General features: G+C 36.1%; 2 protein-coding genes across 2 annotated transcripts; one reads left to right on the forward strand and one right to left on the reverse strand.

The window, feature by feature from the left end:
* Positions 1 to 2,656: 2,656 nt before the first annotated feature.
* On the forward strand, positions 2,657 to 3,473 carry LOC135686208 (protein BTG1-like). The gene has a single exon (XM_065202396.2). It carries the CDS (start codon positions 2,876 to 2,878, stop codon positions 3,371 to 3,373), a length of 498 nt encoding a protein of 165 aa, XP_065058468.1. The 5' UTR covers positions 2,657 to 2,875; the 3' UTR covers positions 3,374 to 3,473.
* A 60-nt stretch (positions 3,474 to 3,533) lies between these two features.
* Positions 3,534 to 14,358, reverse strand: LOC135686442 (uncharacterized). Its single transcript, XM_065202672.2, has 5 exons — positions 14,189 to 14,358; positions 11,494 to 11,695; positions 8,536 to 11,123; positions 8,079 to 8,107; positions 3,534 to 7,581 (listed from the first exon to the last, which is right to left on the reverse strand). The coding sequence occupies exons 2-5, from the start codon at positions 11,665 to 11,667 to the stop codon at positions 5,855 to 5,857; spliced, it is 4,518 nt and encodes a 1,505-aa protein (XP_065058744.2). The 5' UTR covers positions 11,668 to 11,695; positions 14,189 to 14,358; the 3' UTR covers positions 3,534 to 5,854.
* Positions 14,359 to 14,747: the final 389 nt, after the last annotated feature.

Here is a 14,747-nt window from a genome sequence, read left to right on the forward strand (position 1 = left end):
AAAAAAAATTCTAAGTAATAATCCAGCCTCTATATTAACACAAATTGTCATCAATAGAGACAATAATAACGAAAGTCTATGAATGAAGTAAGTTAGAGGCAATTTGAGTCTTTGACTGCCTGGATGTTAAAGATACTTTGGTTAAGAATTTCTCATCTTTGCGGGCTTGGGCTAAAGGAGTTGAAAAGCTTCTGAATGTTACCAAAAATGTGATTGCAACAGGGCAAGATAAAACAATATAAATATCATACAGATTTACACTATGGCATGTGTATTTATTTGCAATAGTGAATTAGTTAAGAAATTCGAATTTGGTTAAGAAAATAAACGTTTTCCATTTTCTAAGACTTTTAAAACTTCTAAAAAAATTAATTTTCATGCATTAGAGTGTTAAGATATCAGTTATGCTAAAATTATATGAATTAGCAAATAGAAGTAATAGCCACTAGACAATGGCCTAGATAGGAAAATTCATAGGAAGTGTGAGAAACTTAAATTTTTTGACAAAAATCTAACAAGCATTTATATGTTTTCATAAATTTTAACATAACATTACGACATCGGAACTGAAATGAATAAATCTCTTGATATATTCAGATGCTCTTGCGTTTCATTAGCTTAAAATCAATTCCTTTCAAAACATAAAAATGAGATAAACATAAACAATCGTGTTAAATTTCTGCCAAGACCAGAAGTTTTCCAACAAAATAGCAGTTTAGCTCTACAGGGGGTTTGCCCCCTCTTACCTCCCTATATCTAAGCCACTAAAGCAGTTAAGATAACATAGCAATTTCAGCAACCATTTTTCAAAAATTCCTGAGGAGCATTCCCCCTACCCCTGGAAGCGTCTGCCAAAGGAATGCTTACTATTTATTTTTTTTGTCCTGACCAGGGGCCTGTAAATCCTCTCCGCGGCACTGACCGGTGAGAGCAAGCAAAACCCTGGGTCTCCCTGAGTATCCGAGAGTTGAATGGTCTGAGGTATGGACAATAATAGAAAATAACAACTGGTAGTAAATATGATCAGTGTGAGAGTTTGCCTTGTTTTTCATAATAATAAAACTCTGTATAAAGATATTCCAAAAAAGGATGCTAAAAACTTATGTTTCTGTATTTTGAAGCGTGTAACAACCAGAAAGCCTAAGTTCCGTTGTGAATAGTTATTTGTAAACCAAAACAAACCTCTGGAGAAAGCATTTGACCGCATCCTATAATGTTGTGGTTTTTGCTTTTGAAAATAGACGCTAATATTCCTCCAAAGTATAATTGTGAAGGCGGCCCGTGATTGGCTTGGGGACATAGATACAAACGAGCACATATTGTATGTCATAGCACTCCGGTAGTATACTTTTGGCAAACAATGATGGCAAACACATGCGCTGTGTTTAAACTTATTTATAAGAAAACCTAAAATTTTGCTGAGTATTTGTATAGTTAATATTTCATATTCTTAGCCTAAGAATATTCTTAAATCATTTTTGAACGATACAAGGTGAAAATTCGCCCGATAACCAAAGACAAGAATTCAAATTTTTGATTTTGTGTCCCGTGCTATTATAAAGACGAAACAAGAACAGAAGAGCCCAGAGAAGCAGAAAAATAAATGCGTTTCAAAATACAAAACCTTATCCAAAAGAAGTATTTCGACTCCGTCTTATTAATTAATTCCAATGTAGTCTCTAGTATACATGGGGGTAGTTAGGACATTGACATGGGGGGGGGGGCAAATTTGCATTTTGCTTTTTATATAGAAAGGGCTATATTAGAAATAATGTGCAGAGCTATATTAAAACCATCACAAACATTTACAAGCCAACATAGTTTGAGTAAGCCTTTCTCTTAAAAGCTACGGAAAGATATGTAAGCAATGCGAATTTTTCGTAAGAAGAAGAGGATTATGATGAAAAAGAATTTGAACTGATATGCTTTCTCACTTTTTTGTAGGGCTTCTCGGGATTTGTTGTCTTCCTGTGAACTTTTAGAAATGCCCTTGCTGCCAAAGGATACCCTAGGTACCAGACTAACATTATATGATAAAATATAGAATAAGTCTGGTACCTAGGGTAGCCGAGAGACAGCTTACTCTTTCAAACGTAAGAGATTTTCACCAAACGAAAGGATCTCATGGAACTTTCAGAAAAAGTAGGTTTTCTACCAAAGGTGTAGCAGATTTTCATGAAGTGGTTCCCCTCGCTTCCTATAAGGATGTAAAAACTATTGTTTTTCAAGCTAAAGAACTCAGAAATTTCTGTGCATGTTTTAAGGGCTGCAAGGGAATTTTATTGTAAATTTAGCTCTACTCAATGCATTCCAATAAACCAATATCCTTTTCGCACGGCACGGTGCCTTTTTGCTTTGTTATGCTTTCATTGGGCAGATAGATCGAAATTGAGGAAAAAGCTAGGTAAAAACTTTCAAACAAGTCATAATCAAAAGCATACCAAGTTTCAGTTAATGCAAAAAGATGTTTCCTTCGTACTAATTTATTCACGTCAAGGGCTATAAGCAGTAGCGTAAACTTATTATCAAAATCAGAAAGTAGGCATATCTTTGTAGAGAACAGATTCCTTTGAATAAACAAGAGGGGAAGCTGATACCTTATCGATCATGAAGAAAATTGGCACCTCACCAAAACTCCCTAATAGCCATGACAATTATTGGCATAGCAACCTTTGTCCATCTGTCTCGAAAAGTTCACCTTGTCGAAGAGCTTTGTTTTGATTTGTGAAGGCAAAGCATCAGTCACTGAACACCAAAGCCGAGTCAAACCTTAGAATAGCAGTTCTCAAACTCAGCAACGACGTAGAGCTTCGATAGTATTAGTTTAACTGTCAAAACACGATATACCTTAGAGATACTGCGCCTTTTGTTGGCAATGGCGTTCATCGAAGTAAAGGAGGCCATTAAACTCTTTAGGGATTTCCTTCGGCGAAACGACAGCATTCCCCATGATAATCTTGACGATTTCTGCAGAATACTTGAAAATCTACTCGGCGAAAAGTACAAGAATCATTGGCATCCACAAAGACCACACAAAGGCTCAGCATTTCGCTGTCTGAGGTTGTCCAACAGGCATATGGATTCCGTTATCATGACAGCTGCAAGGGAAAGTGGAGTTACAGAACAAGATTTAGCGCGAACTCTGCCAACAGAACTTACAGTTTGGATCGATCCATTTGAAGTCTCATACAGGATAGGCGAAGAAGGCTCAATTTGTCAGTTGTTTCAAGGTTCCATAGAAGATGTGACTGGTCAGAGCAAAACGAAAATGGCGCAAGTCGCACCGTCGCCTTGTCGAGTTGAGTCACAGGCAGTGACTGGATTCGAGAATCCTAACGAAACTTTACAAGAATGTCAGGTTGATGTTGCTTAAATTTGCATAATTATTTGTAATTTTCAATTTTAATAAGTGTGAATAGTTTTGTTATACCAATATTATTGGGTTGTGAATAGAAATAGATTGCCAAGTTTAACTGCACAATTTTTGCCCGCCATCTTTGGTTAGCTTTGGCGTTTATTTTTCGCGCAGCGGGTGCAGCACGCAAATATCCAAACTGGAAATAAGAAGTTTCAGGAAGATTTTAGAAGGTATTTGGCATCAAAATAGTCTTCCTAAGCTCCATGCAGGTTTAAGGTGGTATCTTGCGCAACTGTTTGAGAAATTAGCCAAAAATGCGACTCGCGTCGTCGTCAAAACATAAACAAAACAAGGTAGAGTTTATTTTTTACCATTGTTTTACCTTTGGTAGATTCTTATGCTCCGTTATTGAGAAAAGAAACAGTGATTCAAACTGTGTTGTGTTTATAACATGAAGTTGGGGCCAATTTTAATAAATATATTTCTGAACCTTGGTTTCAAAACTGGTCAAATTATTTCTGCAAAGCTTTGCTAAACTTGCCTTGCAGCTTTAAAATTTTTTGAAATTTAATCAAGAACATGTTGTAGTATACAAGAAATAAATATCAAAGCAAATTCACTCAGAAATTCTTTGAAATATAAAAAATCATGAAATTATTTCAAATGAAGGTTTCTCTTCAAAGCTTAAGCTGTTTTTGTTTAATTTAAATGTTTTTCAAACATTGGAATTCCCATTTTTTGTAGCAAGTATATTGGATTATGTTTCCAAATGAATAAGCTTGGTGTATGGATCAAGAGGGAGATTAGACAATATGATTTAAGAAACAAACAAAAAATTGAATTTTTTTATTTGTTGTATGATTTTGTAGCAGCATAACAAAAGAAAAAAGGGAGTGCTTTGCCCTCTTTTCCTTTTAGTATTAATTATCAACAGCACTGCTATTAATCTTCAAAGATAACTTTTGTAAATATTAAATTCATTAGAAAACTGTGTGTATAATTTTGAATATGTTATTCTTAGATCCACATTTAGGCCTATGGTGGTAACAGTTATTATTGGTAAATGGTAAATATCCTCAGAAAATTGAGGTATTGTGCACTGTGAAATTGCCATGTTGTGGTCCGAAAATCAGTCAAATCTGAGAAAGCCTGAAAATCAGTCAAATCATATGATGAATTGATATGGAATGACTGACTATAAACACAACTAATGATATTTTCATTTCAGAAATACATGTGGCATAGTTATCCACAGAACTTTCCAGACCTTACATAAAACTTGTTCCAAAACTGCTTAAGTATTCAAAATATGAATACCAATTATTAGCCATTTCAGAATCATCATGTTTGGAAATTGATTAATGGTTTTATCTCCTAAAACATGACAAAAAACACATTTTGGTGATACAGAAGACCTTGGTTATACTTGCACAAAATGTTGCTTGAAAACTTGTGACTATAGACAGAGTGTGACTGTAAATAGAGCTAAATGAAATGGTTTATTAACTAATAGTTGATGGAATAGTTTTCCATATTTGGGTCTAATTTTTATCTAATTGCAACTAGTGGTGCAACATCCCTTTCTTCTTTCAGCCTAGGTTCACCTACATGTCCCTATTCCATGTTTGTTTGTGAAAAACAAGCTCAGGCAGTCAAACAAAAGAGTTTTGTCCTTGAAAACAGATTGGATTCAAATCATTATAAGATAATTACTCCTACAAAGCTATTGGTAGTAAAACACATTATTTACAATTCTTAATCGAGTAGAAATATTACACTGTGTACAGAAGCAAAGCATAAAACCTGCCCTAATTTTTTTAGCAAAGAATGTTGTTCAAAGCATTTACAATAGTTTCAATAAATGCTGCTCATATCAGATTTTGCACATTACTACAAAAAATTTATCAAACAATTAAAAAAACGTAGATATGAAATAAATGTTCACAGGTATTTATACCAGAAACATAGAGATGGCGAGTACACCCCTGGCATCTTGAAAAACATTTTAGGTTTCGAGGGCTAAATTAGACATTCGGGTGGCAGATGAAAGGTATAACTGAAATGAACGGCTTCACATCATGATGAAATTGAAGCATTGGTGCACCAAAAGAGATACAAGCTTACAGTTTGTTTAAAGCCTGAATGTTCAGATTGTATTATAACATAAAGTTATGGCAAACAAATTTTGAATGAATTGATAAAGACAAAAGAATAAACTTGTGTGGCAAATCAAAACGTACATGCTAAGTAATTTGGGGTTAGGTTTTTTCAAATGAGTCACTATTATCGGAAATGTGAATGAAAAATATATCATTGCTTAGGTTTACTAAAAATCTTTGAATTTTCCAAAGTAAATCAATTTTCGGTGTCTAAATATTTATAAATGTACAAGTTCTAAGTGACTGCGTTGTAGCCGGAAAAGTATTCAAAGTTTACTAAATGTGTCACACCACACCCCAAACGATGAATTTTTCTTTGTCCTAATTACCTAAAACTTCAAACTTCGGACGTCATGAAGTCTGGGTGAACATAGGGCATGGGTAGTTGATATGCTGGAGGCGGGCGTGAATACGGCGATTCGTAGCTGCTGCGTCTTGAGTTTTCACGCGAGGCTGCCCGAGGATATGGTGGAGGTGGTTTTGAAAACACATTGAGGCCGTAGGTTGGATTGTCAATATAGTCATTATCTTCATCACTATCAGGTCGCCCGTCTATGTCGGTCTCTGATAATTCATCCGGTTTTTTAATTTTGCCTGCTGGCTTATAACTCTCAGGAAGTGTGATATTCGGCTCATAGAAGCAATCAAGTTCGTACTCTTCAGGGAGCAAAACAGGCTGTCCATGCTTGAATGTGTCCTTCTCAAAGAAAGATGGCTTCATTCTGCGGCGTCTAGTGATAAATATCACAGTACCAATTATAAATGCCAAAACAGCAGCGACTGCAATGGCAGGCACAACATACATTACAAAATCTTGGTTTGATGTTGTGCCGGCCCTTGGTCCTGCAGTTACGACTTGGGTGCTTGTTGAATAGCAGACACCAAGGTAGCTTAATGTTATGCCTAGCACGGGAAATTCAGGAGACATCCATTGCGCAAAGGCAACATCAGTGCTGCCGGAAGATGAGCGAAGTTTTCCAAGTGTCGCAACTATTGCCGCCTTGTTGCAAACTGATCCAGCAATCGTGGTGTCACTCCAACTAAATATGACTGATCCATTGACAAGAGATGATCCATAATAACTACTTGCTCTAGAAGCATTGTAAAAGGTAATGACTCGATTAAACAAAACCACCTTCAACGAGCTATTCGCTAGAAACTCGCTGTAGCTCCTTAGTATTCGAAGGGAAATCGTAAACTGCAGATCGACTGGTTGGCTCTCAATATATATGTTTAACACATCTGTAGCAAAGTTTCCCATTCTGTCTCGAGCGATTATTTGAATGCCGATACCAACTGACCCTTGGTTATTGTAATCAATCAGAAATGGCAACCCTGAAAGCGTCTGTGAGGTATTATCAAAATGTATCCAAAATGAAGCGTCAATTTTCCGCCCATCTAAATAGCGGCAAACCAGGGTAAGGTTGCTAGTCCAGCCGTCTTCTCTGTCATAGAACGTGTCAGCCGGTATTCTGTACATTAACAACCTTCCAACGTAGGCCACAATTCTACCTATACTATTAACAACTCTCGGAACGGTGTCTGGTATTTTAGTCATTGGGCCTACCAATGTTGACGACAATGGTAAAGTATTCGAAGATGATAATAATGCTGTTTTAAATGTGGTAAGGTTGTAAAGAGAGGTCACAACTGTTGAGCTGAATGTCACAAAACCAACAGACCGGGTTGTTCGAAGAGGTAGTAAACTTGTTTGCGCTCTCCCGAACGAAGATATAGAACTAATAGAATTTACAAGGCCAGAAGATAGACCTACCGACACCCTGCTTAAACCAGACGAGCTGTGATGGGCAATTACGGACAACGAGCTTCTTAATGCACTTTGACTAGTGGATATACCCTTGGCCATTGTAGTTGCAACAGGCGTTTTTCGTATAGATTCTGACAATAATGAGCTACCTGCTGTCCCTTTTTTATTTGAACTGCTTGATAATGGACTTGAGGATGGGTGAAAGGTTTCCAAATATGAACTTGTTACTTTTCTGTTACTTGTTGACAGTGAATGCATTGATGGGGTCACAGCAAACGACGCTGAATTGAAGTGGCCTGAGCACGAAAAATACGCTACGTAAGCATTTTGAATAAACTATAAGCCCAGACCAGTTAATCTAACTGAAATTACTGGTCAAACATCCGCAGCTTAAGCATAATAATGAACAGGACTGGCAGATTAATTCTGGGGGACTTGGGGAGGGGGGCAAATAAAACAAATGACTAAACAGGGACTAATGAAACACTATTAAATTAGATTCTAACAACAGACCTTTTAATTAACAGAGCTTACCACGCAGTTTGAATATAAGGAGACAATAATTAAAAAATTCAAAACATCAGGATTGTTAACACTTGTCTTCCTTAAGGATTGGATAAGGGGATCGAATAGGGAAAGGCGGAAATATTCGGTAAAATTAGACCGTCTGTTGCCAAGATAAATGTTAAAGGTTACTGTTAGAATAATGCTGTTAGGTTACTGCTTATGTCAGAACATAGTTTTGTAAACATGACTTCAAAAATGAATTATCTTGATAAAAGAAACTACTTACTAGGCAGTAGGCTGCTGCTCTTGAATACTCTAAAAACCGAAAAATAAAAATACTATAACAGTTGTAAGCCATCACTGACCGATTCAATTCTTTCAATTTATAACATCTTCAGTAATATTTATATTCAATTTATAACATTCATATTCATCTTCATAAAAACAAAACAAGGCAAGTAGAGCAAAAAGGTTTGGTCTTTAGTAAAATATAAAATGAAATTTTAAAAGTACAAGAAATTTCAATATGTGACATATTTCATACACCGTATACTGCTGTCATTTAATCCTCGGAGGCTATCAAATTCTCACATATTCTATATTCCAAAATATCAAACTACTTTATCTATCTTGAAAACTTTCCCACAGTACATGCACATCTATGAATTTTAAAAGAAACTGCATCATAAAGCTAAAATGTATTCAATTCCATGGTTATAACATTTAACGTCAATATTACTTACCGTATTGATGAGCTAGCTGGGCGTTGCGATGTTCTTGTGCCAAACTGTGACGATACAGTTGATACCTGCACGTTGCTTGATGTTGTACTTGAGAAAGATGACTTGTCAGCTCCCATCGTGGAATTGAGGAGCAGGGAGGTCGCCTGTTTGCTAATAGTAGTTCGTAGCACGTCAGTGTTTGAGAGCAGTGATGAATAAGTTAACAACGCTAAAGAGCTCCGGGACATGACAATTGATGTGAGTAAATTTGATATTTCCGTTGTGCTCTGCATAGAACTGGTAGCATACCAAGTACTCCTTATGCTTGCTGAAGAATAACCGTAGGAAATTAGTGTCATCCTGCTAAACAAAGGCACAAATGAGCTGCTTGAAGCGTAAATAAGGGATGATAACTTGTTTGGTAGTTTGGAAGATTCGTGCAACAATTTGGAAGTAAAAACATACGAAGAAGGACGGGCAGTGGTACTGGGTTTAACTCCTTGGGTAGACAGATGGATACTTGGAGAAGGAGCGGTTGTTGTTGGAGCTGAAATCCGAAAGCTGCCAAAAGAAGTCACAGGCACCTTCATTGAGTCTGATGAAGTGTAAACTGCCGAGTCATGGCTAGAAAAGCTAGACTTTTTGTCCAAGAAAAGGGATGAGATATTGCTCTTGGTGACTTGAAGCGAAGAAGACCTCATTGTCAGAGTCATCTGGACAGTACTTGCTGAAATTCTCTCATCTGTAATAAATCTGCTAGACACGGAGTTTGATGGCAATATCAGGACAGTGGAAGGTTGAAACAGCGGTGCAGAACTAGTCTTAAAACTATATCTGGAACTGGCTATACTGCGTAAAAAACTAGAAAATACACTTATAGTGGAAGGTGGCAATGCTGTTGTCAGGGGAGGCTCGTGCGATATTGGTAACGATGCAGAAACCTTTATGGAACTTGGCCTTGAACTGGAAACATTGTGAGCCAAGCTAGAATATCTTCTAGATGTATAAGCTGTCAGTGATACATAATGAGCCGAACTATAATATCCACTAGATGAATAGGCTGTTTGTGATGTCAAAAAGGAAGAAAGCTGTGACTGGGATAATACTGGGGTAGTTTTAATAAAGTCTTGCATTGAATTGGAAATGCTGGCAACCAGGTTGGAAGGCAAAGAACTCGAGTATGCGTAACTTCCTGTATGCTGTGTGGAAAGTAAAGTAGAGCTGACTCGCGTTCTTTCGATTCTTGAAGATATTTTGGTTGCAAGAGATGAATAAGCAGGAGTTACATATACAGACGAAATTTCGGAAATTCTTGATTTTAACGAACTTCCCAATATGGCGGAGCCTTTTGGAATAATTGAAGACTTTTCAGTAACTGGCGAATCATAACTGCTCTGAAAAACGTATGAAGAAACTGATGGCAAAATATGTGACGTTTCGAAACAAGAGGCGTGTGTGCAAGTAGAACCGTCAATCACAAACGTAGTTGCTGATCTTATTCCAGGTGATGACTGGAGAACCACTTGAGACGACAGCAGAATACTCGTAGGTTGCACTGTAGACTGTTTTAAACTTGCCGTGGGATTGGTAAGCACAACTGATGCAGAATTTTGTTTGCTTGCTGTTTCTGATAATAATCTCCTGCTGGAAATATCTGAACGCTGTGATACTGGAGTGGGTGACAAAACCCCCAAAGAGGCTGTGGCATATATCAAACTATCAGATATTGTTCCAGCTGCAGATAAATACGAATTTGCTTTGGAAGTAACAAAAGACGGTTCAATAATTTTAGTCGTTGCTGATGTAAACCGATTGGTATTGGAAGCCGATCCAACTGATGTGTAAACCGCTGAGCTTAGGAAGTGGGATGGCAGGACTGAGGTCACAGCAGGTGTTCCTTCAAGAGCAGTAATCGATCCGAAAAAAACACCTCGTCTCTTACGGATGAGAAGATTAGAATCCAGTTCTCCAGACGTAACATGCCAGCTATTCAAACGTAATCCAGATATTGTGGATAAACTGCGTTTATGAATTTCATGAGCATCAAACGATTCGAAATTGGTTCTTTCGCACCCTAAAGGCCATGATACATGAAATTCTTTTCTGTGTGAAAAAAAGTCACCCAATCGTTCGAATCGCAGAATTCTCAGTTTATGCAATTGTTTGAAGAAGGCAATAGAGCTTGAACTCTCGACAATTTGTATTAAACCAGTTGGTAGAGAAACAGAACTGTTCATAGACTTAAGAAGTCTGATAAACGACTTTGATAATACCGTTGAATTCACAGCGAAACTTAATGTTAGAATGGTCAGCCTAGATTCTGAAAAACATTTAGAAAAGTTGAGGTTTCTTTGGTCGGATCGAAAATCTGTTTCATTATTGATATAAGAAATGAGTCCAACAGGTAAGGATTTAGGCTCCAGAAGAACTGTGATTGTCCACACAAACTGCTTACATAGCAGTTCACTGTGACCATCAATTAACTCAATGCCAACAATCAGAAGATCGAAAGTATCCAGATCCGACTCTTGTGGAATACCTTGCACTATTCCTTCTTCTTCTTCCCAGATCAACCATGGTGGCAATTTGCGTGTAACAGTTTCTGACACCTTAAAACGCAATTTATTGAGTACATTTAATCAGAAGAGAGGTTTTCGTAGACTAGGTACAAGTTAAGTTTCAATAGGTAATTTAAACGAAAACACTCTAAGGTCTTCATAATCATTTTCAAACAATTTCCATCTTAAATTGCTCCATGGGGCTAACTACACTTTAAATATTTTCTTAACAAGGAATATACATGGCCTCTGATACAAGACTGTAAGTGGGGGGTCATGCCACAACCACGAATTAGTTGAAAAATATTTTTACAAAAATTTTATTCGATATTGGAAAGAATGTTTTTTTTTCTCTGCCCCATTTCATCACAGTCTTTGTTTCACTACAAAGAAAGTAGCATTAACATGGTAATGTACTTACATGTATCCTTGAAGCATTGCAACCAAATTTGTTGCCATAATGAACTGAGTCACTAAACAAGTGGCCAACAAAGGCACTCTTAAATTCCTGGAATTCTGTTAATGTACAGGAATACACTCGTAGGAAAGCTACTGCTAGAAGCCAGTATGCAAAGCACTCTGTTCTTTTGATCATTTCTGCATGTTCTATATGACATGGCTTTCTGATCTGAAAAACAAAAGCAAATATTTATATTTTTGACCACTTCAAAATAATCAATGAAAAGTCAATCTAAAACTATTGAAAAGTTTAAAATATGAAAATATATTCATTTGATATAAGATTTTAGGTACTTTGATACTCGTTAAAATATGAGAAATATATAAAGAATTTGTCAGAGTTCTTCATAGCTAAACACGTAGTTGAAACACTAAAAGAAGTCTGAATTGTCTTTGAACAAGGAAGGACCAATGAGACTTCATATATGTTTCTTTCAAAACGGATTAACTCGGAAGAATTACTTCTGGTGCAGCTAAATTTACATTAGTGTAGACGCATGATAAACAGTTTCTCCAAGTAGAAAAATTAGGAAAATTCAATAATCCTAATATTTTACATTGATCACCTTTTTTTCTCAAGTCTAAAATTAATATGATGCACCTGAGCACTTTATACATATATATGGACCTCTCCTTTTATCATATCAAACTTAATTTTCAATAGAAAGGCATGATCATTTCTAAGGTCACTGATGAGGGGGCATGTCAAGAGCATTACATATGAAATATAGTTCTGACAATAATAATTTAGACATAGTATGAAATATAGTTTTGACCCTCAAAATCATATTGCATTTCAATATTACCCCCATGGACTTTCACTAGCAGGTTATCAGCGAATAATTTGCTCAAGATTTTGCTAGCATTTGAATAAGCCCTAATACATGCATTAAATAAATTGCTCTGTCCATTTAACATGGTGACTTGATGAAAAAAGAGAATTTCAAAGCATTGCAACACCATAATTCTTAGAAGCCCTCCAGAGCGTTTGAGGGATCAGGAGCAAAAGACTTAGATAGGCCAATATGAATAACATTGATTTTAGTTATTCATTAAACAATTATTTATTCCTGGTACAATTCACTTACATTCATATTTATTATATCATTATATTTTACTGCATGCAATCTAGTGAAAATATATACTAGTGATGATGAACATATCACTATATATACTGCTTACTGAGAAGATAACTAATAAAATACACAGCATTAGTGTAGAATCAAAACCAGAGTCCAATTTTTCCATCTTAATTATGTGTAAGCCTCGTAGTTTTATGCAGGGGATTGCACTCATTCACACTAGGGACCCTGAAAAGTTATTTGCCCAGAGTAATGACAAGTCTAACAAAAAGGTACATTGCTCACGAGAAATACAACCTAATGAGAAAGGACAGGTTGCACCATGACTTACCCTTGGTCTTTTTGCAGTATTGCTTCTTATGCATTGACATTCATTTTTATCTCAAATACTTTGTTTAACTGTGGATAATGTCACAGTTAGAAACTCAAAGATTGAGATATTGTGACAATACCCAGCCAATTAGGCCATATCTACATTATTAGTTCTCAAAGGAAATGGATCAAAATGTATCTGTTTTGGCTCTGCATTTCAGACGTTTTACTAAGAAAACAGGGCATTTGAAAATGCACTTTGAAAGAAAACAAAATGAAAATTGAAAAAAATGAGAAAACCAACCAATGCAAACACTGCAAACTATATTAAAAATGCAAAGATAGTAAGTGAAAGTGCATTGTTTGAATGAAACAAGGAACATGCAGGCAGTTTGCTCTTAAGAAATTTCTTCACAAAAAGACCTAATCATAGCTTAGAACAACCTGGCCCTAGTACACCTTTCTTTGTGTCAGCCTGACTCAAAATAATTTACATCAATATCAAAGATTCTGTTATGTTTTTAGATGCCAAAAAATGGCTTGATGCTCTTAGCATTTCATATAAATTTTTCATTACAGGGGGTTGGGTAATTTTATGTTATCTCTCATTCTTGGTTGTATTTGTAGATCTGTCTTGACATATTTTGTTAGATATTTTGTAGTATATATGAGATGTATTACTTTCCCTCCTATAGACATAGATGGCAAGTGGCGAGGAATAAACATAGATGTGTTGAAAAATATTGTCAGCCCTGTATATATTTCTGTTTAATAATTCATCAAGTGAAATGCAATAATTGCCTTTGCTCGAAGTTAGGTTGGTCTGCTTTTGCAAAATTATCTTGAAATTGGTCTTCAAAAATCTATCTTTCGAGAGACAAAATATCCATATAATATGCCTTGTACTTAAATTGTCAACATTTACAATAGTGAATGGTGATCAAAAGTCACTGCTGAAATAGAGTTTAAAACATAAACGAAAGTCCGGAATTTAGGCCCGAACAATACTTCATTTTGAAGTTACTACATTGAAAAGTTACTTTTGTATGTCCTGGCGACTAAAAGTATAGATATATTTGTGAATAAAGAAGTTTTCAAAACAGTTTCATACAGCAAATGATGCCAACCACCAGACAGAATAGGCCTAGCCTTTTGGTATAACGTTATTAATATTTAACGAACCCTTTAAAAACTCAGTCAATTCATGACCTATGATCGAACAGGATAGTTTTTTGTAAATTTCGAGTAAAATTCTATGCTTACGTGTGGAAAAAACAACGACTGCAGACTTTCCTTCTTCCTCTTTTTGGGCAGTTGGAGTTAGGAAGCCATGATAATGTCGTTCTCGTATTCAAATATTGATTACCCGCTTGCCCGCGTGACCATCTTAAACCAATAGTATCGCAAGCAACTATAGCGAAGTGTTCATGACAACAGAGGATAACAACAATGAGTCATTCAATGGCAAGTGGCGATGAAATCAAACATATCCCAAAATTTCTATGAAAGCAAGATAATATTATTTACTCAAATATACTCGATATCTTGGGAAACGGGTTGAAATTTTCCACCAAATATTTTTAATGCCTACCAACAGAATCAGGGTATTTTTATTGAAGGGTTGGTCAAAAGCTACCGGACATTTTCAAAAATGAAATTCATCAGCATACTTTCTACAGCTTTTAACTTCGAGTGAGAGAATAAGCTAGACCCGAATTCGGCGCAGGCATCCAAGCAATGATATGGGCCTGCGGTTCCATCCGTGCCACAGTCCTTTCAATTTTTTTAACATGCAGAAAATCTACTTTGAACTTAATTGATA

This window comes from Rhopilema esculentum, chromosome 6, assembly GCF_057945365.1.
Source record: "Rhopilema esculentum isolate cy_ngs chromosome 6, ASM5794536v1, whole genome shotgun sequence".
Taxonomy (NCBI): Eukaryota; Metazoa; Cnidaria; class Scyphozoa; order Rhizostomeae; family Rhizostomatidae; genus Rhopilema; species Rhopilema esculentum.